The sequence below is a fragment of the Phyllobates terribilis genome, unplaced genomic scaffold (assembly GCF_046119375.1).
Source record: "Phyllobates terribilis strain yellow unplaced genomic scaffold, ASM4611937v1 Scaffold_3__8_contigs__length_932513732, whole genome shotgun sequence".
NCBI lineage: Eukaryota > Metazoa > Chordata > Amphibia > Anura > Dendrobatidae > Phyllobates > Phyllobates terribilis.
Window position 1 is genome coordinate 462,543,766 of NW_027362763.1, and position 27,917 is coordinate 462,571,682.

The 27,917-nt window shown below is 38.9% G+C and overlaps 1 protein-coding gene across 2 annotated transcripts in view; it reads right to left on the reverse strand.

The window, feature by feature from the left end:
* Positions 1 to 1,629: 1,629 nt before the first annotated feature.
* Positions 1,630 to 27,917, reverse strand: part of POPDC1 (popeye domain cAMP effector 1) — a 143,712-nt gene continuing 117,424 nt past the window's right edge. Inside the window, exons 6-9 of one of the 2 annotated variants that reach the window (XM_073675774.1) lie at positions 26,619 to 26,786; positions 20,847 to 20,988; positions 19,832 to 19,935; positions 1,630 to 2,132 (exon numbers count right to left, since the gene is read on the reverse strand). In XM_073675774.1, coding sequence (XP_073531875.1) covers positions 19,868 to 19,935; positions 20,847 to 20,988; positions 26,619 to 26,786 — 378 coding nt within the window. In that variant the 3' untranslated portion in view covers positions 1,630 to 2,132; positions 19,832 to 19,867. The remainder of the gene's footprint in view (positions 2,133 to 19,831; positions 19,936 to 20,846; positions 20,989 to 26,618; positions 26,787 to 27,917) is intronic. The other variant, XM_073675773.1, reaches the window with a different exon arrangement.

A 27,917-nucleotide genomic window follows, 5' to 3' on the forward strand; every position in this document is an offset into this window, starting at 1 on the left:
CGTTGGTCGAGTTTGCTATTAATAATCATAGTCAAGAATCTACAGGCAGGTCACCGTTCTTTGGTGCATACGGTTTCCATCCACAGTTTGGTACTTTTAGTGGGGGAGGGGCTTCGGGAGTTCCTGAGGAACACTTTGCTTTGTCGCTCTCCTCTGTGTGGAGGGAGGTTCAGATTAATTTGAGGATCATGCGAGACAGGTACAAACGTATGGCTGACAGGAAACGCTCGCCAGGTCTATCTACCAGGAATATCAAGTTGAAGGTTCCTTCCTGGAAGCTGAGACCTAGATTTATTGGCCCCTATAAAATAACCACCATCATTAACTCAGCAGCATTTCGTCTTGAGCTACCTCAGGCTCTTAAGATCCACGATGTGTTTCACGGGTCTCGGCTCAAGAAATATATAGAACCTTTTGAGTTCTCTCCCCTGCCGCCAACCCCAATCACGGTTGATGGTAATTTGGAGTTTCAAATTTCGAGGGTTGTGGATTCTCGTCTCCAGCGTCGTTCCCTACTTGGTGCACTGAAGGGGTTATGGTCCAGAGGAAAGGATGTGGATTTCAGCATCAGAGGTGAATGCCCCTAGGCTGGTTAGTTCGTTCCATGCCTCTCATCCTGAAAAACCTGGTCCTGAGGCCACTCATAGAAGGAGGGGGGCCTGGCACAGATGTATCAAGTGTGACAGTCACTCTGGATCTGGCTGAAGAAGGTCACTGCGCTTGCAGACGCCTTCTTGATCCTCTTATCTCTGTAGTGTAGTGATATCCTTCTTCCTTTAGGACCCAGGAGCGACCTCTACCTTCTGCAGCTAATTGACACACCCTTGCTTGGTAGTTAAAAACTTTGTGTCTTCAGGGAGTCGAAGGTAATAGTTCTATGTTCCTCTGTCCATGCCTGGAGTACTAGTAGTTGGATAGTTTCTTCTTGGACTTCCCTTTGAGTACAATTGGCATTCTCTCTCTGGTGTCTTCTCAAGCGAAGTGTATCTCCTTTGTTTGTCTTGTTTTCTTTAGTTATAGTGGGGCCTGACTAGTGTTTACCCCATCCCCACGCTAACTAGGGCCAAGTTCTAGGGCCATTCAGGGATTAGGTTTCCTGCTCTGCGATAGGTGCGGAACCTATATAGGGACGATAGGGTAGTCAGGGTGATATTAGATCAACCTAGGAGGTCTCCACTCCCCCTTTCCCTACTTGTTGGGCTCCCTTCCCCCTCTTACCGTCGTTGTACACTTGTTTCTTCCCTCACCTTGCGTGACAATAGCAAATCTACAGTGCACATGACTGCTGCAACAATTAAATGAGCTCAGTAGCTTGTGCGGTCTACAGCAGCAGTCGCTGAGCCCAGTGATTGGCTGCAGCAGTTTAGTCACAAAGTTACCACTACAGTCTGTAAAAAATCATCAGGATCGGAAGGTCGGCACCAGTGAAAAAACCTCTTTATTTTTAACCCTTTAAAATAGTCTAATGTCCCTCAAAGATGACTATATATTTTGAGAAACAGCATATAATGATAGTATATGAAATAAGTAGCTGATGCCTATGGAACCTAACATAAGGCTCTTGGGAAATGTTTTGAGGTTTTTATTTTAATAAAATATTACAGTTTGCGAAAGTATCAGATAATGTAAAATTGTCATTTGTATCTCGGCACTTGTATTTCAGTCTTGGTGGTTTTCTACTGTCATTCTTTAAACACACATGTAATAATCTGTACCTGTTCATAGGATATACTTCCTGGACTTCTTGCAGGTGTCAAAAGTAGTGCAAATTAGAGGTAAATTGTGCTTTTCTCAGTCTTGTAGATTTCAAATTTTTATTAACACTGATACAAACAGATTTTAAATGCAACAGACATTTAAATGAAATAGTGAACTGTGTACAAAATGACAATTCTTGCATATATGATAAAGTGAAGATAATATTTTAATATATGAAAAAGAATCACATGGATCATTTTAGAAGTTTTGTGGTTATTTACTCTCCAAGCAAAATTTTTTCTTTGGTCACTTCTCTGCTTATGGCAGCCTTTGGACTTTAGTTGCAAGTGGATAGGCCGGCTCAAACACATCATCCTCAACACCTTCTTCTATTGGCTTCATCTTGCTAGAACTTCTCATGCAGGGAGATTGACCTGTCAAGGTGATCAAACACAACATATTAATTTTTGTCACAACCTGGCTGAGCTTTGGTATTGTGAATTTGGAATTCTGCTCTAGTTAAAAGATTGCTCTTTTTTGACACTCCTGCTGATGAGCCACCTTCTGTAATACATTTTAGAAATACATCACAGTACAAAAGAAATAATGACTTATTATTTGTGTAATGGTATGTCCTTTTTATGTCCATTAAGTATATTTTGGGAAAGGAATATCAACTGTGCATAATATAAAGGTTCAAATCTGGGAAAAAGTTTAAACTGTTGCTTTTGCCTATAGGGTAAGCACTTATCCCACCCTCAAAGTTCTACTTACCTGATGTCCATTGTTTTGGAGATTGAGGGTTGTCATTTGGTTAGCACTGTAAAGGGGTTGTTCGGTCTTAGGCTATGTGCCCACGATGCAGAAATGCTGCATATTTTTTCCGCTTCTCCCTGGCAGGAAAAACGCATGCGGATTTTACATGCGTTTTTCCCGCCAGGTAGAAGCATTTGTCGAGCGTTTTTGTATGCATTTCTGCATGCGGGTTATCAAGTGCTTTTCCAAGAAATTTTAGCATCACTTGGAAAAGTGCTTGACAACTTGGTCACACTATATAAATCCATGCAACCGGCATGGATTTATATAGCGTGACCAAGAAATAGTTAAAAAAAAAAAAGAATAAGAATGGTAAAAAATAAAGATTATACTTACCTTCTGATGGCCCCCGGTATTATCTCTGCTCCGTCCGGTCTGTTGTATCGGTCGCGGTGGTGTTTAAGGACCTGTGGTGACGTCACTGAGTCATGTGACAGGTCATGCGACCGCCGACGTCAGCGGTCACATGACCTGTCACATGACTAAATGACGTCATGGCAGGTCCTTCACACCACAGCAACCCATACAACAGACCGGACGCATCGCTGAGGAGACTGGGGGTCATCAGAATGTAAGTATAATCTTTATTTTTTATTTTAAATTCTTTTTTAACAGGTTTTATGGTACCCGGGTCTAGAGGAGAGTCTCCTCTTCTCCAGACCCGGGTACCATCCGCACATTGAACCGTGTGATATCCACATGTGCAGATGCAAGTCAATGGCGGCGATAATGCTGCGTGTCCACAAAATTAATGGACATGCTGCGTATTTTTCCGCAATGATAATCTGCAGCAGAAATTTCTGCAGCATGTGCACAGCACATGCGGATTATCATTGGGGACCATGGGGCACGTATTACCAAGCGTTTTTTAAGCGTTTTCGCTGCGGAAATTCCGTGGCAAAAACGTTTGAGAAACGCATAGTGGGCACGCAGCCTTAAGCTACAAGTCTTCAGTCACTCTATGTAACTTCAGACTTGTGAATCCTCACATCGCACACACAGCGGACTATGGGGATTCTCCGGTGACAGGACCAAGAGCGGCAGGCGAGTGACTGCATATATGCGGTCACGTGCCGACTATATGGGCGTGGCCTCGCTTAATGCAAGTGTTGTGAGCGAGGCCAGATTCAGTGTAGTTGTAATGTGGCTGTAAATATGCTAATTGTATACTTGCGTTAACATGACCGCCCGCTCCCGACACCGCAGAATCTTCACAGTGAGCAGTGCATGCAATGTGAGGATTCACAAGTCTGTAGTCATATAGAGTGACTGCATACTTGCAGCTTAAGACTGGACAACCCCTTTAACTTTGACTAAGCTGCTTTGGTCATGAGCCACCTAGGAACCTGTACAAAAAAGGAATTATCTCCCTACAATTGCTGCTTGGGACCTTATTAAGATGCTGTAAATAAAGAGCAGAGTGGCGTGCAACAGTTATCTTTGAAGTCAAAAACAACTCTCTGAGCAAAAGTAACATTTTACCAGAGATTGATTAAATTAGGTATTTTTATGCATTGGAAACGGTAAAAATAACTTCCCAACATCCAATAATCCCAGGAATAGGGGGAGTCAATATTCCTGTTAGAGTGTCTGAGTCCACTTAGCACTTATCTTGATTTTCTCCAAGCCTCTCAGACCTTTTCATAATCATTCCTTACAAAAGAGCTCAGAAGGCATTTCCTTTAGGATATATAATACAAACAACTGTATCCTTAAAACTATGTAATCACTGCTTTGAGCTCAATATCTTCTACACTGTGACTGCCCATTATTTCTACCCAATCTCAAAGCTGTAATTTCTCACCAGTCCATTATTCCGCTTTGCTGCTGCTGAGAAGATGTATTCACATCATTGTGGGTATGTTTTTTGTTTTCCAGATCTTAGTAGCTGATTGATGAATTGTGACTTTTTAAAAAGTTGCTAAATTTTGCCACAAATGTACTCCAATCCTCTGCTGGAGTGTTTTTTTCTATGCCTGAAAATTTCTGTACAAATATTGAGACATTTTAGAGCAATTTTAATTTTGTTAACCACATGTGCCTTTTTGAAGAATTTGGTGCAAAAAATAACGAATACTACAAGCCAAAAAAAGTGACTTAAAAAAAAAATCACAAATGATGAATTGGGCCTTTTATGTTTCTTCATATGCTCTGAAAAGTAGTCTTGCACTAAATAATGGTAGAATTTTATATCCACAGCGATTTCATCACTGACGTGAATTACACACTTAAGTCACCGACAAAGTTTCAATCAAGGCAATAAATGTTCATCTGTCAACATTTACACACACCAATTTGATCATAGTGTCATTTCTACTGTAGAAAAAAAAAGTCAAAGGAACAATATTTATATTTATAAAGATTACTAACACTAATGCTTTTATTCTTCAGTAGGCTGAAGGTTGGCCAGGGCCATCCTCAAGGCAGTACAGTTAGTACAAAACATGAAGTGGTTTAACACTGTTCCAGTCACTACATTGCTGGCTTATAAGACATATGCTCACCATTTCCCTTATGTAAAGCCCTAAGGAGGTCCAGCCCCACCCACTCCTCCCAGCAGGTGGCAGAAATAGACCTTGGATACATGACTGCCTGGCAGAGTGCACTGTGAGTTCACTGTCATCACTCCTTTCCGCACCTCAGAGTAAGAGCCTGATGGGCTTGGGCTGTGATTGCTGCAGTGTCCTTGCACAGTACATCAGGACCAGGGTTGTCAACTTGACTTTTTATTTTCTTTGGACAGCTTAACAAAAAATCAAGGACAGACAATATTTTTTACAGGCACATTGCAAAACCTGTAGAAATCATTATGATTATAAATTATAAATATCTACAGCCCAGAATTTTGATATGGAGACATCAGCTGCTTTCACTGTAAACGGTAAAATAATGATAATTACAGTCAAAATAATCTGTATAAGTTTCTTCAGCTTCAAAAAAAATCACAGACGTCTTAAATTTTTGTTTTTACGGACAGGGTAATTAAGTGACCTATTTTATGGACTGTCCTGGAATTTCTGAACAGTTGGCAACTCTGGCCTCTACTTCCTTTGCTGCTGGCATCATGAAGATCCCAGGAGCCCAGATTTCCGGTAAGAGCATAAGCTTTAGTGATACACACGTGGTCAAAATTGTTGGTCCCCTTCGTTTAATGAAAGAAAAACCCGCAATGGTCACAGAAATAACTTGAATCTGACAAAAGTAATAATAAATTAAAAATCTATGAAAATGAACAAATGAAAGTCAGTCATTGTTTTTCAACCCTGCTTCCACAGAATTAAAAAAAATTAAACTCATGAAATAGGCCTGGACAGAAATGATGGTACCCCTGAAAATAATGTGACAAAAAGGACATGTTTAATCAAGTTGTGTCAAATAATTAGCATCACAGGTGTCTACAATCTTGTAATCAATCAGTGGGCCTGTATATAGGGCTACAGATACTCACATGGTGACATGGTGTGTACCACACTCAACATGGACCAGAGGAAGCAAAGGAAAGAGTTGTCTCAGGAGATTAGAAAGAAAATTATAGACAAGCATGTTAAAGGTAAAGGTTATAAGACCATCTCCAAGCAGCTTGATGTTTCTGTGACTACAGTTGCACATATTATTCAGAAATTTAAGATCCATGGGACTGTAGCCAACCTCCCTGGATGTGTCCACAGGAGGAAAGTTGATGACAAATCAAAGAGACGGATAATACGAATGGTAACAAAAGAGCCCAAAATAACTTCTAAAGAGATTAAAGGTGAACTTCAACCTCAAGGAACACTAGTGTCAGATCGCACCATCCGTCGTTGTTTGATCCAAAGTTGACTTCATGGGAGACGACCAAGGAGAACACCATTTTTGAAAAAAAATCATAAAAAAGCCAGACTGGAATTTGCCAAACTACATGTTGACAAGCCACAAAGCTTCTGGGAGAATGTCCTATGGACAGATGAGACAAAAATGGAAGTTTTTGGCAAGGCACATCAGCTCTATGTTCACAGACGGAAAAATGAAGCATATCAAGAAAAGAACACTGCCCCTACTGTGAAACATGGAGGAGGCTCTGTTATGTTCTGGGGCTGCTTTGCTGCATCTGGCACAGGGTGTCTTGAATCTGTGCAGGGTACAATGAAATCTCAAGACTATCAAGGGATTCTAGAGAGAAATGTGCTGCCTGGTGTCAGAAAGCTTAGTCTCAGTCACGGGTCATGGGTCTTACAACAGGATAATGACCCAAAACACACAGCTAAAAACAACCAAGAATGGCTAAGAGGAAAACATTGGACTATTCTGAAGTGGCCTTCTATGAGCCATGACCTAAATCCTATTGAGCATCTTTGGAAAGAGGTGAAACATGCCATCTGGAAAAGGCAACCTTCAAACACGAGACAACTGGAGCAGCTTGCTCATGAGGAGTCTCCAAAATACCTGTCGAGAGGTGCAGAAGTCTCATTGACAGTTACAGGAATCGTTTGATTGCAGTGATTACCTCAAAAGGTTGTTCAACAAAATATTAAGTTAAGAGTACCATCATTTCTGTCCAGGCCTATTCCATGAGTTTAATTTTTCTAAAAATTCTGTGGAAGCAGGGTTGAAAAGCAATGTCTGACTTTCATTTGTTCATTTTCATAGATTTTTAATTTATTATTACTTTTGTCAGATTCAAGTTATTTCTGTGACCATTGTGGGTTTTTCTTTCATTAAACGAGGGGTACCAACAATTTTGACCACGTGTGTATATGTGCTGTATGTTTGAGTAATTGTAAATGTTATATGTAAAAGGATAGGGGCTTATTTATAAATCAATTTTTGGGAGGAAGCTTTATTTAAAATACTTTGTGTGGGGGAGGAGGGACTTGTCTCTATATGTTGATCGTGGAGTAGGATTGACCTGGCCATATATGCCATGTGTGGGGGAGGGGGATTTAGGTATATATGCTATGTGTGAAGGAGGGAAGCTTGGCTATATATGCTATGTGTGGGGGAAGGGGACCTGGCTATACATGCTGTATATGGGGGAGGGGTGACTTGACTATGTGTGAGGAAAAGGGGACTTGGCGATATATATATATATATATATTTATGGGGGCTTGGTTATATATGCCACATGTGGAGGAGGGGAGCTTGGATAAATATGCTATGTGTGGGACAGAGGGGACTGGCTATATATGATTAACGTCGGAGGATGGGGAACTTGACAATATATGCTACCCTGGGGGAGGGTAGAGTTGGCTACATATGCCTGATGCGTGGAGGGCGGGCTGCTATATATGCTACGTGTGGAGGAGGAGAGCTTGGCTATAAGCTATGTGTGGGGGAAGGGAACCTGGCTACATATTAGAGAGTGTGAATTGGCTATGTGTGGGGAAAGGGGACTTGGCTATATATTATATATGTGGGGAGATGGGGGCTTGGTTATATATGCCATGTCTGGAGGCGGGAAACCTGGCTATTTATGCTATGTGTTGGAGAGTGGAGACAGGCTATATATGATGCATGTCGGGGGATAAGGGACCTAACAATATATGCTACGAGTGGAGGAGGGGGACCTGGAAAAATATTATATATTTTGGGGGATGGGGCACTTTACAATATATGCTATATAACACCAACAGAAGTTCACTTTGGGAGAAAGAAGTGAAACAAGAGGGGGACAAAAGACTCCTATACTATAAGTAATTACCTCTATTATCCTGTAGATAATCCCAAACTGACACGAAAGGGGTTTGAATCAAAAATATATACATTTTATTACACAATATAAATTAAATTACACAATAGCGATGAGAAGGTATAAAAACGGATAGGGAAGGGAGAGGACATCTAGAAAAGGCAGGGTAAGAAAAGAGCACCCTGCTCAGAGACTAACATCCCTAAGAGCAGCTTATAATATATAACAGGTGTAAATATAGGCTGTCAACTAGATAATATGGAGATAAAAAGTCCTGGCAACAACCATGCCAGGTAATGTCAAATCTACCAATGATATGATGGGAACACAACATGGAACATATATACCCAGCAATAGTGGATTATAGGTTCAGAGATGACCTGGGGATGCTGCCAGGCATCCCCAGCATCTTACCCCACGCTGTCCTAGACTCTACCAATAATGACTCAAGGTAATGGAAACCATATAATTTTATTGATTTGATGACATGGACATTTTCAAAAGGTCATCTCTGAACCTATAATCCACTATTGCTGGGTATATATGTTCCATGTTGTGTTCCCATCATATCATTGGTAGATTTGACATTACCTGGCATGGTTGTTGCCAGGACTTTCTATCTCCATATTATCTAGTTGACAGCCTATATTTACACCTGTTATATATTATAAGCTGCTCTTAGGGATGTTAGTCTCTGAGCAGGGTGCTCTTTTCTTACCCTGCCTTTTCTAGATGTCCTCTCCCTTCCCTATCCGTTTTTATACCTTCTCATCGCTATTGTGTAATTTAATTTATATTGTGTAATAAAATTTATATATTTTTGATTCAAACCCCTTTCGTGTCAGTTTGGGATTATCTACAGGATAATAGAGGTAATTACTTATAGTATAGGGGTCTTTTGTCCCCCTCTTGTTTCACTTCTTTCTCCCAAAGTGAACTTCTGTTGGTGTTGTTAGCTTTACAGGGGTTACGGACCATATATTGTATGGCCGGCTAATAGGATTTTATTATTAATATATGCTATATGTTGGGGAGGAAGGACTTGGCTATATGCGTCATTTGTGGAGGAGGGGGACTTGGCTGTATATACTAGTTGTGAGGCAGAGGGGCTGGTCTATATATGTTACATATACAGGTGCTTCTCACAAAATTAGAATATCATCAAAAAGTTAATTTATTTCAGTTCTTTAATACAAAAAGTGAAACTCCTATATTATATAGAGTCATTACAAACAGAGTGATCGATTTCAGTTGTTTATTTATGTTAATGTTGATGATTATGGCTTACAGCCAATGCAAACACTAAAGTCATTATCTCAGTAAATTAGAATACTTTATAACAACAGCTTGAAAAATGTTTTTAAAATCCGAAATGTTGGCCTACTGAAATGTATGTTCAGTAAATGAACTCAATACTTGGTCGGGGCTCCTTTTGCAACAATTACTGCATCAATGCGGCGTGGCATAAAGGTGATCAGCCTGTGGCACTGCTGAGGTGTTATGGAAGCCCAAGATGCTGTGATAGCAGCCTTCAGCTCGTCTGCGTTGTTGGGTCTGGTGTCTCATCTTCCTCTTGACAATACCTCATAGATTATCTATGGGGTTAAGGTCAGGCGAGTCTGCTGGCCAATCAAGCACAGTGATACTGTTATTTTTAAACCAGGTATTGCTACTTTTGGCAGTGTGGACAGGTGCCAAGTCCAGCTGGAGAATGAAATTTCCATCTCCAAAAAGCTTGTCGGCAGAGGAAAGCATGAAGTGCTCTAAAATTTCCAGTTAGACGGCTGCGCTGACATTGGCCTTGATAAAACACCGTGGACCTACACCAGCAGATGACATGGCTCCCCAAATCATCACTGATTGTGGAAACTTCACACTGGACCTCAAGCAGCTTGGATTGTGTGCCTCTCCACTCTTCCTCCAGACTCTGGGACCTTGATTTCCAAATGAAATACAAAATTAACTTTCATTTGAAAACACCTTGGACCACTGAGCAACAGTCCAGGTCTTTTTCTCCTTGGCCCAGGTAAGGAGTTGTCTATTGGTCATGAGTGGCTTGACACAAGGAATGCGACACTTGTAGCCCATGTCCTGGATACGTCTGTGTGTGGTGGTTCTTGAAGCAATGACTCCAGCAGCAGTCCACTCCTTGTGAATCTCCTCCAAATTTTTGAATGGCATTTTCTTAACAATCCTTTCAAGCCTGCTGCTATCCCGGTTGCTTGTGCACCTTTTTCTACCACACTTTTTCCTTCGACTCAACTTTCCATTAATATGCTTGGCTAAAGCACTCTGTGAACAGCCAGCTTCTTTAGCAATGACCTTTTATGGCTTACCCTCCTTGTGGAGTTTGTCAATGACTGCCTTCTGGACATTTGTCAAGTCAGCAGTCTTCCCCATGATTGTGAAAAAAAGAAGCAAGACAAAAATATATCTCATACCCTACCATAATTATATATAAATGTAAAGCAAAGTTGCATAATAAATATAGGGTACTTAGTGAACTATTTTTGATCAAAAAAAGTATACAAGCCGTCCCACCAGCGGCAAGGTGACCCTAAATTGGGACGGTACCTATACTGCCTATATTAAAAACCTTACTGTATATCAAAGTTGAAGTAATGCATATAAAAGGGTAGACAAATAGGACCGGGTCCCAACTCCAGACCACCTAGGCCCGTGGTAAGCTACATATATACCAATCAGCTCAACAAAGGGCATGCCATACCCTTAAATTGCACAGAATGCAAACAAGTCAAAAAACCAGACAATGTGAACTGAGGTCTAAGATGGCAGACATACAAGAAACAGAGGCATGTTCACACTAGCAAAAAAGAAGCAAGACAAAAATATATCTCATACCCTACCATAATTATATATAAATGTAAAGCAAAGTTGCATAATAAATATAGGGTACTTAGTGAACTATTTTTGATCAAAAAAAGTATACAAGCCGTCCCACCAGCGGCAAGGTGACCCTAAATTGGGACGGTACCTATACTGCCTATATTAAAAACCTTACTGTATATCAAAGTTGAAGTAATGCATATAAAAGGGTAGACAAATAGGACCGGGTCCCAACTCCAGACCACCTAGGCCCGTGGTAAGCTACATATATACCAATCAGCTCAACAAAGGGCATGCCACACCCTTAAATTGCACAGAATGCAAACAAGTCAAAAAACCAGACAATGTGAACTGAGGTCTAAGATGGCAGACATACAAGAAACAGAGGCATGTTCACACTAGCAAAAAAGAAGCAAGACAAAAATATATCTCATACCCTACCATAATTATATATAAATGTAAAGCAAAGTTGCATAATAAATATAGGGTACTTAGTGAACTATTTTTGATCAAAAAAAGTATACAAGCCGTCCCACCAGCGGCAAGGTGACCCTAAATTGGGACGGTACCTATACTGCCTATATTAAAAACCTTACTGTATATCAAAGTTGAAGTAATGCATATAAAAAGGGTAGACAAATAGGACCGGGTCCCAACTCCAGACCACCTAGGCCCGTGGTAAGCTACATATATACCAATCAGCTCAACAAAGGGCATGCCACACCCTTAAATTGCACAGAATGCAAACAAGTCAAAAAACCAGACAATGTGAACTGAGGTCTAAGATGGCAGACATACAAGAAACAGAGGCATGTTCACACTAGCAAAAAAGAAGCAAGACAAAAATATATCTCATACCCTACCATAATTATATATAAATGTAAAGCAAAGTTGCATAATAAATATAGGGTACTTAGTGAACTATTTTTGATCAAAAAAAGTATACAAGCCGTCCCACCAGCGGCAAGGTGACCCTAAATTGGGACGGTACCTATACTGCCTATATTAAAAACCTTACTGTATATCAAAGTTGAAGTAATGCATATAAAAGGGTAGACAAATAGGACCGGGTCCCAACTCCAGACCACCTAGGCCCGTGGTAAGCTACATATATACCAATCAGCTCAACAAAGGGCATGCCACACCCTTAAATTGCACAGAATGCAAACAAGTCAAAAAAACAGACAATGTGAACTGAGGTCTAAGATGGCAGACATACAAGAAACAGAGGCATGTTCACACTAGCAAAAAAGAAGCAAGACAAAAATATATCTCATACCCTACCATAATTATATATAAATGTAAAGCAAAGTTGCATAATAAATATAGGGTACTTAGTGAACTATTTTTGATCAAAAAACGTATACAAGCCGTCCCACCAGCGGCAAGGTGACCCTAAATTGGGACGGTACCTATACTGCCTATATTAAAAACCTTACTGTATATCAAAGTTGAAGTAATGCATATAAAAGGGTAGACAAATAGGACCGGGTCCCAACTCCAGACCACCTAGGCCCGTGGTAAGCTACATATATACCAATCAGCTCAACAAAGGGCATGCCACACCCTTAAATTGCACAGAATGCAAACAAGTCAAAAAACCAGACAATGTGAACTGAGGTCTAAGATGGCAGACATACAAGAAACAGAGGCATGTTCACACTAGCAAAAAAGAAGCAAGACAAAAATATATCTCATACCCTACCATAATTATATATAAATGTAAAGCAAAGTTGCATAATAAATATAGGGTACTTAGTGAACTATTTTTGATCAAAAAAAGTATACAAGCCGTCCCACCAGCGGCAAGGTGACCCTAAATTGGGACGGTACCTATACTGCCTATATTAAAAACCTTACTGTATATCAAAGTTGAAGTAATGCATATAAAAGGGTAGACAAATAGGACCGGGTCCCAACTCCAGACCACCTAGGCCCGTGGTAAGCTACATATATACCAATCAGCTCAACAAAGGGCATGCCACACCCTTAAATTGCACAGAATGCAAACAAGTCAAAAAACCAGACAATGTGAACTGAGGTCTAAGATGGCAGACATACAAGAAACAGAGGCATGTTCACACTAGCAAAAAAGAAGGTAGGGTATGAGATATATTTTTGTCTTGCTTCTTTTTTGCTAGTGTGAACATGCCTCTGTTTCTTGTATGTCTGCCATCTTAGACCTCAGTTCACATTGTCTGGTTTTTTGACTTGTTTGCATTCTGTGCAATTTAAGGGTGTGGCATGCCCTTTGTTGAGCTGATTGGTATATATGTAGCTTACCACGGGCCTAGGTGGTCTGGAGTTGGGACCCGGTCCTATTTGTCTACCCTTTTATATGCATTACTTCAACTTTGATATACAGTAAGGTTTTTAATATAGGCAGTATAGGTACCGTCCCAATTTAGGGTCACCTTGCCGCTGGTGGGACGGCTTGTATACTTTTTTTGATCAAAAATAGTTCACTAAGTACCCTATATTTATTATGCAACTTTGCTTTACATTTATATATAATTATGGTAGGGTATGAGATATATTTTTGTCTTGCTTCTTTTTTGCTAGTGTGAACATGCCTCTGTTTCTTGTATGTCTGCCATCTTAGACCTCAGTTCACATTGTCTGGTTTTTTGACTTGTTTGCATTCTGTGCAATTTAAGGGTGTGGCATGCCCTTTGTTGAGCTGATTGGTATATATGTAGCTTACCACGGGCCTAGGTGGTCTGGAGTTGGGACCCGGTCCTATTTGTCTACCCTTTTATATGCATTACTTCAACTTTGATATACAGTAAGGTTTTTAATATAGGCAGTATAGGTACCGTCCCAATTTAGGGTCACCTTGCCGCTGGTGGGACGGCTTGTATACTTTTTTTGATCAAAAATAGTTCACTAAGTACCCTATATTTATTATGCAACTTTGCTTTACATTTATATATAATTATGGTAGGGTATGAGATATATTTTTGTCTTGCTTCTTTTTTGCTAGTGTGAACATGCCTCTGTTTCTTGTATGTCTGCCATCTTAGACCTCAGTTCACATTGTCTGGTTTTTTGACTTGTTTGCATTCTGTGCAATTTAAGGGTGTGGCATGCCCTTTGTTGAGCTGATTGGTATATATGTAGCTTACCACGGGCCTAGGTGGTCTGGAGTTGGGACCCGGTCCTATTTGTCTACCCTTTTATATGCATTACTTCAACTTTGATATACAGTAAGGTTTTTAATATAGGCAGTATAGGTACCGTCCCAATTTAGGGTCACCTTGCCGCTGGTGGGACGGCTTGTATACTTTTTTTGATCAAAAATAGTTCACTAAGTACCCTATATTTATTATGCAACTTTGCTTTACATTTATATATAATTATGGTAGGGTATGAGATATATTTTTGTCTTGCTTCTTTTTTGCTAGTGTGAACATGCCTCTGTTTCTTGTATGTCTGCCATCTTAGACCTCAGTTCACATTGTCTGGTTTTTTGACTTGTTTGCATTCTGTGCAATTTAAGGGTGTGGCATGCCCTTTGTTGAGCTGATTGGTATATATGTAGCTTACCACGGGCCTAGGTGGTCTGGAGTTGGGACCCGGTCCTATTTGTCTACCCTTTTATATGCATTACTTCAACTTTGATATACAGTAAGGTTTTTAATATAGGCAGTATAGGTACCGTCCCAATTTAGGGTCACCTTGCCGCTGGTGGGACGGCTTGTATACTTTTTTTGATCAAAAATAGTTCACTAAGTACCCTATATTTATTATGCAACTTTGCTTTACATTTATATATAATTATGGTAGGGTATGAGATATATTTTTGTCTTGCTTCTTTTTTGCTAGTGTGAACATGCCTCTGTTTCTTGTATGTCTGCCATCTTAGACCTCAGTTCACATTGTCTGGTTTTTTGACTTGTTTGCATTCTGTGCAATTTAAGGGTGTGGCATGCCCTTTGTTGAGCTGATTGGTATATATGTAGCTTACCACGGGCCTAGGTGGTCTGGAGTTGGGACCCGGTCCTATTTGTCTACCCTTTTATATGCATTACTTCAACTTTGATATACAGTAAGGTTTTTAATATAGGCAGTATAAGTACCGTCCCAATTTAGGGTCACCTTGCCGCTGGTGGGACGGCTTGTATACTTTTTTTGATCAAAAATAGTTCACTAAGTACCCTATATTTATTATGCAACTTTGCTTTACATTTATATATAATTATGGTAGGGTATGAGATATATTTTTGTCTTGCTTCTTTTTTGCTAGTGTGAACATGCCTCTGTTTCTTGTATGTCTGCCATCTTAGACCTCAGTTCACATTGTCTGGTCCCATGATTGTGAAGCCTACTGAAACAGACTAAGGGACCTTTTTAAACGCTTCGGAAGCCTTTGCAGGTGTTTTTTATTAATTATTCTAATTTACTGAGATAATGATGTTTGTGTTTTCATTGGCTGTAAGATATAATCATCAACATTAACAGAAATAAACACTTGAAATAGACTTGAAATAGATCACTCTATTTGTAAAGACTCTATATAATATATGAGTTTCACTTTTTGAATTGAAGAAGATATTCTTAACTTTGTGAGAAGCACCTGTATTTTGGAGAGGGGAGACTGGTTTGTATATGCTATGTGTGGGTGAGGAGGACCTGGCAATATGTGGGCGAGGGGGGACTTGCCTATTTATGCACTATATGGGGGAGGACTAACTTGTCTATATATTCGCTACATTATGGGAGGAGAACTTGGCTATATATAAGCTATATGGGGGAAGGTGGCGTGGCTATATACCTGCTTTTTTGGGGTACGGCGGACTTGATTACATATGCGTTGTGTGGGGGAGAAGGGACTTTGCTATATACTACTGATTTCCCTGTGTAAAACAGCATGTAAAATAAAAAAAAAATCTTTATACTCCCCTTCCCTGTCGCTCAGTGGCTCTGTATGCAGTTCTCTGTATAACCCGCCCTTCTGTGATTAATTCTCGGCCTATGTAACTGCTGCAACATGGGGTAAAACATTATCACTGGTTGTGCAAAGAACTGCATTATGCCAGGCTGCCAAGCATAAAATCGTAAAAAAGTTTTTTCATTTTTTTCCATGATTTGTGTATTTTTCTGTGGATTACCCAAAGATTTGCAGAAAAATGTGCAACAATTGGGGTTTACACATGGATTGTCTTTTTAGCATGTGGAATGATATTTGATAAAAATCTTTATTTTTGCAAGATCTATATATTATTCCTTGGTTTCTGAAAATTTAAGCCCAAAATAATGCAACTTAAATACAATGTTTGGAGAAAGGGAATTCTAGTTTGCTTGCATGAGGCTGGGTACAAATAGTCGTATTTCTCAGTCCGTATACAAGCCTCAATGCCTGGACTAACTATGGGTTTCCTGACCTGAACTAACAGTTTCATAGGGAGGCTGTTGAGTTCTAGTCAAGAGACAGTGGCACTGCCACTGGTTAAACGATTGAGACTTGACTATAAAGCTAGAATAGTAGTATTGGGATGACTTAAGCAGCAACAGCAATGTTTCACTATTAGGCATGGTTGCAGGGGCCCAAAATATTTAAATAGCATCCGCTCTGAGCAAATAGTAAAGGCTGCAGCTCGGGTACGACATGAGTCATGTCTCTCTCCTGGAACAGCGGCGATGACACCGCAGCAACAGCACAGTTTCGAGAGGTGAGTATACACTATTTTTATTGGGGTAGTAGACAACCCCTTTTATTGAACAGATATTTAAGTAAAATTAGCAGGTCACGAAATACAATATGAAATATTTTGACCTCATGACGATCTCAATAAGCAGTACACATTGCAGTCAGCCATTTTATAGATTACAGTTGCACATAAAGGAATACAGATTATACAGTAACCCTGACAGCTAAGTCAATACATCATTAATTCTGCCTTATTCAGGTTATCAATATGTATATTAAAGTCAATAATGGTAATTGAATGTTATAAAGTCAGTTTCCCCAAGTAATACATTTACCGTGTTTTTAGTTTAACTTGTGTGTGTTTGTGTATGTGTGTGTGTATATACATTATATTTATTTTTTATATATATTATATGTATATTACACTTTTTTTAATGGCTCCATTTATGGCATTCATTGTGTTCTGCTGGTTAGTACAAATACAGTAATTTCAAATTTATATAGTTTTTCAGGTTTTACAATTTTTTAAAAAACAATTTCATGTTGCCATTTTCTGAGATACCACATTTTTTTTGTTTTTGTTTTGTCAAAAGGACTGTGTAAGGACTTGGTTTTTGTGTGGCGAGTTGTCGTTTTTTATTAGTACTATCTGTAAGCTAAGATAAAATGGAATTTCGAATAAAAAATTATATCAGAAATAATCAATATTTGCTTACTACATGTTCTTCCACACAAAGTCTAATTTTGCTTTCAAAAACATAGCACAAAAATTAATCATACATGTTGATATAAGCTAATAATGGCATCATATTGTATACGTTCAGATGATTAGCCAGGTTATCCCATCCAAAACCAGTCTAAACATATTCATACCTTATCAAGAAATGAAAATCAAAAGTCCAAAAGATGATGGCAAGTACTGTGAGTACACAACGTAAAATAGAAGGAATAAAAATATTACAGTTTTAAATCTACCAACAACTCAAGTGCAGGCATTTCGGCATTCACTATTCATTACACTAGATTGGAAATAATAAGAATAATTTCAGAAGGAAGTATTCCAGAACAGCTATGAAACACATGCAGATCTAGTCAGTTACCTACACACTGACAGCAAGGAGTAGGATATTCCATTTTGACACACAGAGCATTAAGAAACTGTACATATAAATATGTACGTATATCTATATAATGATATACCGTATTTTTTGGATTATAAAATGCCCCCTGCCTCCTGCGACCCCACTCCACCGCAGCCGCCCCCTGGTAAGCTACCATATAAGTGGACTATAAGTCGCACCACCATTTTATTAAAAATGTTTTTTCCTATTTCCTCCCCAAAATTTGAGGTGCGTCTTATGGTCCGGTGTGTCTTATAATCCGCAAAATACGGTACATATCTACATGTATATTTATGTTTGTATATATATTTATATATGTGTGTATGTGTAGATAAATATATCGCTAGATAGATGAATAAACTGCATATCCTCTTTCTTGAAGCAAAATAACAAAAATGACTGGAGATAAATCTGTTCTTTTGAGGAATTAAATCTGGAGTGTGATGTTATTAACTCCTTCACACCCTGGCAATTTTTTTGGGGGTTTGCGCTTTCGTTTCTTCCTCCCTTACTTCGAAGAGCCATAATTTTTTTGACATTTTTCTGTCAACATAAATTTTTTAAGGCTTGTGTGTTTTTGTGGGATACATTTCATTTTACCATAAAATGTACTGAAAAAATGTACAAAAATATTCTGAATGGCATGAAATAGCATGAAATTGAGAAACCTGCAATTCCATCATTGGTTTTGGTTTTTACAGTGTTCATTTTATGGTAAAAAATGACCCGAAAACATGATTTTCCAGATCAGTATGACTCTGGCGGTACCAAACGTACATCTTTTTTTATATAAGTTTGTAAAACAAAAAATTTGTCTTACGTCTCCATTTTTTAAAACCCATAACCTTGAAGTGTTGTGCCTGCTATCTGATGTATATACTTCTCATCAAGTTGTTGTTCAGTAAAAAGTTTACTTTTGGACTTTAGTCCTCCTCATTCATTTCTACTTCATCTGGCCCTGGCCTGGCAAATCAGAGAGGAGTATTGCCAAGGTAACAGCAGCGCACACACACACGCACGCGCGCGCGCACACACACACACCTAGCTAGAACCCAGTATGGTGGAACGTGGATGATGCCCCCTTTGCCCACGACTGCTGCACCGCACCTTTACATTGGCATAGGTTTATACGTGTACAACATGATGCACAACCGAGAAAGATGATCTTTTATGCTGCATAAAGGATCATTTCACCCGTTGAACGATTGTTTTTGAACAGCAGCCTGTTTACACGGCAAGATAATCGTGAAACAAGCATTTTTAACAACACTCTTTAACAATTATCTTGCAGTGTACATGCTCCTTAACTCTATAATGCCAATGGCAAACACTAGAACACTGTATGTGCTGACTGTTTTTGCACATCATGCACGAAAGGCATATTTAATCCATTCATGGGCCGCACGGTGGCTGAGTGGTTAGCATTGCAGCTCTGGGGTCCTGGGTTCAAATCCCACCAAGGACAACATCTGCAAGGAGTTTGTATGTTCTCCCCATGTTTGCGTGGGTTTCCTCCGGGTTCTCCGGTTTCCTCCCACACACCAAAGACATACTGATAGGGAATGTAGATTGTGAGCACCATTGGGGACAGTGATGATAATGTCTGTGAAGCGCTGTGGAATTAATGGCGCTATATAAGTGAGTAAAATAAATAAATAAATTCCTTGCAGACAACTAAAGGGCAAGTCAGTTACAGCAACTAGGGATCGAGCAGATAAAATAATTAGAAAATGACAAGTGAAAGACATAGTTAGCAATATACAGAACTCTGTAACTAGAAACAGAAAAACATCAGAAATGAAGATTTTAGTAGAAGATAAAGTAACATACAATGAGTCACATCAGGATTAGCCTTTTTGTTAATACATAAAGAGGCTAAAACAAGAAAACATTTTTCGTTAATATTCATTTTACACTGTTATCTTGGAGACAATTGAATTAAAAAGATTTGCACTACTGAACAATGGTCTAGTGCGGTAACTGCTTTGGCTTAAAAGCCTCGTAAACTACGTTGTAAGATGCACCCATTAGTACCTTGTGAAGAATTCTTGTATTTTTTAATGGACGTAATCAACAGAAAACACCATGCGTCACACGACCCATTCCATATGAAATATAGAACTCTTGGTGGTTATTTCCTTAATGTAAAGGCAGATGGTTAGTATTGCTTATAAGCAAACACTTAACACACATTAGTCTTGGCATTACAATACTTTAAAAAGTATCCCTGTAAACAAAAAAATAAGCAATTTGAGTAGTTCATATAGCAAAGTATGTGCCTATATGGCAACTATGTAAGATATAATGAATCATTCATAACACTTACATGAATTAGGCAATTTAAAAAAAAAAAATAGAAAGATTTACATTTCATCATAGTATAGCCAGGCTATTGTTCTAACACCTCTCATACTGTGAGGGCCTCAAATGCTACATCCCAGGTCCAAACATCATATCCAGCCAGGTAATGATCAACAGATTGGCATGCAGACATACATGTGAACATGACCTTAAATGAGAAAGTTAAAGGGAATCTGTCAAGTACCTTGACAGCCCCCAATTACTACTATAGTGGTATGGGTGAAGGTTTCATTATTCTAATAAGGTTTTTGATGTAACTGATTAGCACAACAATTTTTGAACAATGTTTTATTCTGCGACATATAAATGAGGCAGGACTAGTCCAGCAGGGCATTGCTTCTCCCAGACTAGTCCTGCCTCCCTGGGCTAATCAGTTACATTAAACACATTATTAGAAAAAAAGAAATCAGCACCCATACGGCTATAGCTATATCAGGAGACCTTTCTCACACCAAAGTAGTACAAGCTAGAATGTTACTGTATTGTATGCCTTTAGAAGACTACATTCTGTATATGTCCTTTAGATGTATTCATCATGGGTCACAAATTCACTGTATTATCAGATTCTAATGTCCATTAAAATGTTTAATAAGCCTTGCAATGTGCAGTTATTTATTGCATTACCATCTGTTCACAAACATGAAGACAGATGCAGGCATGAAGATTTTTTTTCTAATGGGGCACTTACGTAAAGAAGAAGCCGTTGATGTTCCTCGTAAAAAGTTATGCAAACCATCCTCACTGTCACTTGTGCTGGCCATGCTGTTTCTCATCTGCATGACAGACAGCTGGGAGCAGAGACTAGACTGACGGTCAGTTTTCTTTGCCACCTAGATAAAAATAGGAAATATTTTCCATCACATATAAATCGTATTCATTTACAAAAAGTATATATGAGTACTACTGACTTTACTGAGTAATCAATACAAAAAATAGGAATTTTGCTTCTAAATGGTAAATCAATTTTTTTCTTTTAATTCTGGAAATGAAAAATACAGAACAAAATAAAACACCTTTTAATGCAGCATGATTAAAAGGAATTTGTCAGCAGGCTTTTGCCATGTAATCTGGTACGATCATAATGTAGGAGAAGAGACCCTGATTACAGTGTTGTGTCACTTACTGGGCTGTTTTGCTGTTTCAATACAATCATTGTGTTATTAGCAGGAGATTATCATTAGAGGAGCACTGGCCTCAGGCATCCTAGTCCAACCCCGCCCCCACCATTGATTAGCAGCTCACTATACAATTACACAGAATGCTGCGGTGTGAGTAGGGTTAACAACTGGGCTCTAGTAGATCTGCAGCAGAGAAAATTGTGATTCTGTGTGAACTGCTTCACCTAGTAACTAAGTAATACATCACTGGCATTAGGGTCTCTGTCCCTACCTTATGCTACTGCCAGATTATATAGCAAAAACCTGCTGACAGATCTTCTTTACTCAGTCAAATATGTAGTATTATGGATTTAAATGGTATACCATATAGCAAAACCTTAGGGACAAGTAGGCCATATCTTTATCCAAAATTATTTTCTGGGAAAAAATATTTAATATATTCAGAATAAGCAGTCATGTGTCTACATGAAGAGTAGAACTATTTATGGCCATTATATACTTGTATCCTGCATTTATTAGCAAACAAACAGAGGCAACAACAACAGTAGGTGTGCTAAGGTAGATGGAAACATTGGATCTATTAATATTTAATTGCATTACTGCTATATAGAGTATACCTTCACATTTTGACTCATTTTCATCCAATTTTTGAGCCCACCTGCCGACAATAAGGCAACCTCTTCAGATGGAACACTAAAGTTCCCTATACAGAAGAGACTAACGTTGGCTGAACCCGCGATATCGCACAGTCTGACCTTGGGGTGGATTTTCTAGGATGTCCAAGCCTGGGAAGATTGTCAACTGTCTTTATTGTTTTTTCTTGTTATTAATATTTCTCACTGTAGAATGATGGACTTCAAACTGTTTGGAAATGGCCTTATAACCCTTTGATGGGCAGCAACAATTGCGTCTCTAAAATCACTGCGGATGTTTTTCCTCCTTGGTATTGTGTTAATAGACGCCTAAATGCTCCAGACCAGCAAACTGCAAAACTTCTGCTTTTATAGTGCTGTCCACACTAGCTGATGAACAGTAAATCAAGGGCATTTATAGGAAGAACCTGGCTGCAACTATCTCTCTTAATTCCTTTGGTGCGGTTTTATATTAACCCCTTAATGGCCGGGCCATTTTCCATTTTCGTTTTTGTTCCCCTTCTTCCCAGAGCCAATTTTTTTATTTTTAGGTCCATATAGCCATATGAGAGCTTGTTTTTTGCGGGACAAGTTGAACTTTTGAATGACACCATTGGTTTTACCATATCATCTACTGGAAAATGGGGAAAAAATTCCAGATGCGGTGAAATTGCAAAAAAAGTGCAATCTCACAGTTGCTTTTTGGCTTCTTTTTACCATGTTCAATAAATGCTGAAAGTGACCTGCCATTATGATTCTCCAGGTCATTACGAGTTCGTAGATAACAAACATGTAAAGTTTCTTTTTTATTTAAGTGGTAAGAAAAAATCCAGTTTGTTAAAAAAAAATGGCGCCATTTTCCGAGACCCGTTGCGCCTCCATTTTTCAGGATCTGGGGCCAGGTGAGAGCTTATTTTTTGCATGCCGAGCTGATGTTTTCATTGATACCATTTTGGGGTAGATAAGATGTTTTGATCGCCCGTTATTGCATTTTATTGCAATGGAGCGGCGACCAAAAAAATGCAATTCTGGTGTTTTGAAAAAAATTTTTGTTACACCGTTTACCGATCGGATTCTTTTTTTATATTGATAGATCGGGCGATTCTGAAAGCGGCGATACCAAATATGTGTATATGTGATTTTTTTTATTGTTTTATTTTGAATGGGGCGAAAGGGGGTGATTTAAACTTTTATAATATATATATATATATATATATATATATATATATATATATATATATATATATATATATATACAGTACAGACCAAAAGTTTGGACACACCTTCTCATTTAAAGATTTTTCTGTATTTTCATGACTATGATAATTGTACATTCACACTGAAGGCATAAAAACTGTGAATTAACACATGTGGAATTATATACTTAACCAAAAAGTGTGAAACAACTGAAAATATGTCTTATATTCTAGGTTCTTCAAAGTAGTCACCTTTTGCTTTGATGACTGCTTTGCACACTCTTGGCATTCTCTTGATGAGCTTCAAGAGGTAGTCACCGGAAATGGTTTTCCAACAATCTTGAAGGAGTTCCCAGAGATGCTTGGCACTTGTTGGCCCTTTTGCCTTCACTCTGCGGTCCAGCTAACCCCAAACCATCTAGATTGGGTGCAGGTCTGGTGACTGTGGAGGCCAGGTCATCTGGCGTAGCACCCCATCACTCTGCTTCTTGGTCAAATAGCCCTTACACTGCCTGGAGGTGTGTTTGGGGTCATTGTCCTGTTGAAAAACAAATGATGGTCCAACTAAACGCAAACCGGATGGAATAGCAGGCCGCTGCAAGATGCTGTGGTAGCCATGCTGGTTCAGTATGCCTTCAATTTTGACTAAATCCCCAACAGTGTCACCAGCAAAGCACCCCCACACCATCACACTTCCTCCTCCATGCTTCACGGTGGGAACCAGGCATGTGGAGTCCATCCGTTCACCTTTTCTGCGTCGCACAAAGACACGGTGGTTGGAACCAAAGATCTCAAATTTGGACTCATCAGACAAAAGCACAGATTTCCACTGGTCTAATGTCCATTCCTTGTGTTCTTTAGCCCAAACAAATCTCTTCTGCTTGTTGCCTGTCCTTAGCAGTGGTTTCCTAGCAGCTATTTTACCATGAAGGCCTGCTGCACAAAGCCTCCTCTTAACAGTTGTTGTAGAGATGTGTCTGCTGCTAGAACTCTGTGTGGCATTTACCTGGTCTCTAATCTGAGCTGCTGTTAACCTGGGATTTCTGAGGCTGGTGACTCGGATAAACTTATCCTCAGAAGCAGAGGTGACTGTTGGTCTTCCTTTCCTGGGGCAGTCCTCATGTGAGCCAGTTTCTTTGTAACGCTTGATGATTTTTGCAACTGCACTTGGGGACACTTTCAAAGTTTGCCCAATTTTTCGCACTGACTGACCTTCAATTCTTAAAGTAATGATGGCCACTCGTTTTTCTTTACTTAGCTGGTTTTTTCTTTCCATAATACAAGTTCTAACAGTCTATTCAGTAGGACTATCAGCTGTGTATCCACCTGACTTCTGCACAACACAACTGATGGTCCCAACCCCATTTATAAGGCAAGAAATTCCACTTATTAAACCTGACATGGCACACCTGTGAAGTGAAAACCATTTCCGGTGACTACCTCTTGAAGCTCATCAAGAGAATGCCAAGAGTGTGCAAAGCACTCACCAAAGCAAAAGGTGGCTACTTTGAAGAACCTAGAATATAAGATATATTTTCAGTTGTTTCACACTTTTTTGTTAAGTATATAATTCCACATGTGTTAATTCATATTTTTGACGCCTTCAGTGTGAATGTACAATTTTCATAGTCATGAAAATACAGAAAAATCTTTAAATGAGAAGGTGTGTCCAAACTTTTGGTCTGTACTGTATATATATATATATATATATATATATATATATATATATTATATTTTTAAAAAGGTTTTCTTTTTACTTTTTCCATGCTTCAATAGTCTCCATGGGAGACTAGAAGCTATCTCCTGTAGACCCTGGGTTGTCATGCCAACCCATGATCCTGGGATGGAGTCGCCAATGGGCGGAGCCAGTGACGCGCTTCCGGGAAGGATGAGTTAAATGCCGCTGTCAGACTGACAGCGGCATTTAACTAGTTAACAGCCGCGGGTGGATCGCGATTCCACCGGCGGCTATTAGGGGCACATGACAGCTGTACAGATCAGCTGTCATGTGCCCGAAAAGGTGCAGGCTCAGCGCTGGAGCCGCACTAAAATCAGGGACACAACGTATGTCGTGCTATTACGACACACGTCAGAAAGGGGTCAAAGATAACCAAACTTGCTGATATAGTGGGCTTGACTAAAAGTCTAATATGTATGTGGATGTCATGACTGTTAGTGGACAGATGATGTGGGAGATGAGCATCTGGCATATACGATTTTGGACAGCCAATACTTTGGTTCTCGCGAGTTAAGCTGCTGCCAGAGGAGTCTGTCAACAGTTCTCTCATAGCGAACAGAGGAGCGCTTGGCAGAGTGAGTGCTCCTGTTAATGGAAGTGTTGAGAACTCGGCCAATCGTTTAACAGCGAGCTATTGGGTATGAGGCCCCTAACAGATTTAACTTTCTTGGTTATAGGCCAAAAAATTAAAGGGTAAGTAAAATCCAGCTCTACTTTGCTCTAATTTAAGCAGCTTTATGCAGCTGTAGAGGATTACACAACCAAAATGAAAGCAGTCACTTACCCTCTAATGTAGGGTCCCATATGAAAAAGTCACATTGCCATTGGCAGATAGGCTCACAGAATTTAAAACAAACTGTGTAAAGAACCTCAAATTACTACATTATTTCTAAGTCTGCATGTACATTGGCAGGTTCAGGGCACTGCTTGTTTGTATACAGATAAATGAAGATCAGCTCACAAGCACTCTCCTTTTGGGTACATCAATGAGTAGATACACCTCAAAGGAAAATGCATTAGCAATATATACATTATATTTGATGCAGTTTGCAAACATAATGCATTGGGTACAATGTAATAGATCTTGGCAACACAGTCTACATTGTCATTACAATTATTATTTGGATTTGCACTTATTATTGTGTCATCAGAATTCAAAGTTTGTATATGAAGCCATTCCTACATGTTTATTTTATACAGATATATTACAATGGGTTTAAAACAATAGAGACTTCCTGAGCTAGGAAACTGGTACAGATAAAGTTGTGATATAGAAACTGAAAGTTATCATCCCTGTTTTAAATATGTCCCATCATTCAATGGGGGTTAACTAACAGTAAAAAGTTAGAACTCTTTTATTAACAATGTATAAATATAGAAAAATCTGCTGCAAATACCAAATGTTTGCACAAACCCCAAATTGGAAAAGACATAGTAAAAAAAGACATTTGTCACCTGTCCCCAGGATAAGTAATACATGTATGATCAATGAGATTGCACCCTTATCACCCCGGTTTCTCATTTCTCCTTTTTGCACAGCCCCAGTAAGGAGTTTAAATGGAGTGATGATCATGTATCAGCGCTGCTGCTCCAGTAAAAGTCTATGGAACTGAAACAAACAGTCAAGACTTTGGGGGTCCCTAATCTAAAGACATGTGATTTTCTAGGACACACCCTTTAAAGATACTATATATACAACGCAGCACAAACTAACATCCCAATGTTAAACATGAGTTTCAAAAAGTGTTGCTGAAATAATATGTAAAAAGGTTATACCTTGTCAATTAATGTTGGGTCATTTAAGGAGTACAGCTTATTTGTAATATCTTTACCGATCAAATATTTAAATATTTCATCCAAGAAAGGCTCAGACTCCAGGAAATAGGTTAGCCGTTCCCGAGACCAGCACAGAAACACACAGTTATCTTCTGCAGTTATTGTGACCTAAGATTTTAAATAGAGAAAAATATTGGTGAAAGGAAAAATTTTAATTGAATAAGTTTACTTGAGTATGTGACTAACTCCTAAATATCTGCACATTTTTCTCCTCAAATTCCTAAGCAGGAGCTTCATAAGATGCTCATTTTTTTCTGCAATAACCAAAGAGATCATGGACTACCAAGTCTAAAATGCTAGACAGTCAGAGAGAAAAGAATGGAAATATATTAATATTTCCTAGCTCAGCATGCAACAAGTCCTGTTGATTAATCAACCATAGTCTTAATGAGTTTCCTGAACTGTCTGAATGCTTACAAGATGATTGCAGGACAGGTCAAACATAGTTTTCATTTCCACTGTCTTGCCCAGCCTTGTGCTGTACCTTTGTATTTATGGTGCCAGAGATTGTGGTCGGCAGGATTACCAGTGTAAATTACTACAGTGTCCATCATTTCTCTTCCCTCTCGAGATACTGTCTAAATTAACAACTGCTTAATTGCCATCTGAATACAATTTTCATGGTAGTGCTGCAATTACTCCCTGTCTGATATACTCTTCTGTTGTACTGCTGCTCGGCATGTGAAACACAATGGCCTCGATTCATTAACACTGGAATTTCATACACTGGTTTTAACCCTGCTGTTCTGTTCGCATTTGCTATACACTTGTACTGTTCCCGGGTCAATATGACCCGACCTATTAATTCTTGATTTTTAGCTACTCTACGTGTTTTATTTGAATACTTTTTTTCATTATTATACTGTATGTGAACATGGTTGATCATAAACAAATGAAAAATTTAAATTCAAACTTAATAATTTATTTTTTTTCATAAAAAGGTTACACAGGCTTTTTACAATTATCTTTGATTGTTGGCATTCTGCACACAAATAACAAAGAAGCTTTACATTACTATTACTAAAACATGAAATTTAACTTTTTGAAAACAATATTTATAAATCAACAAATGAAAAATCATAAAAACTTCAACCTTTTTAGAAAGAAAAAATAAAAAACTGAACATGTTCATGCGTTTTTACACTGAACACAATAATAAGACACATGTCCTTTACACAGATATTTTGAACATCCAGCACATGTCAGATTAGTCTTATTGTCACAGGAAGATGGACAGAA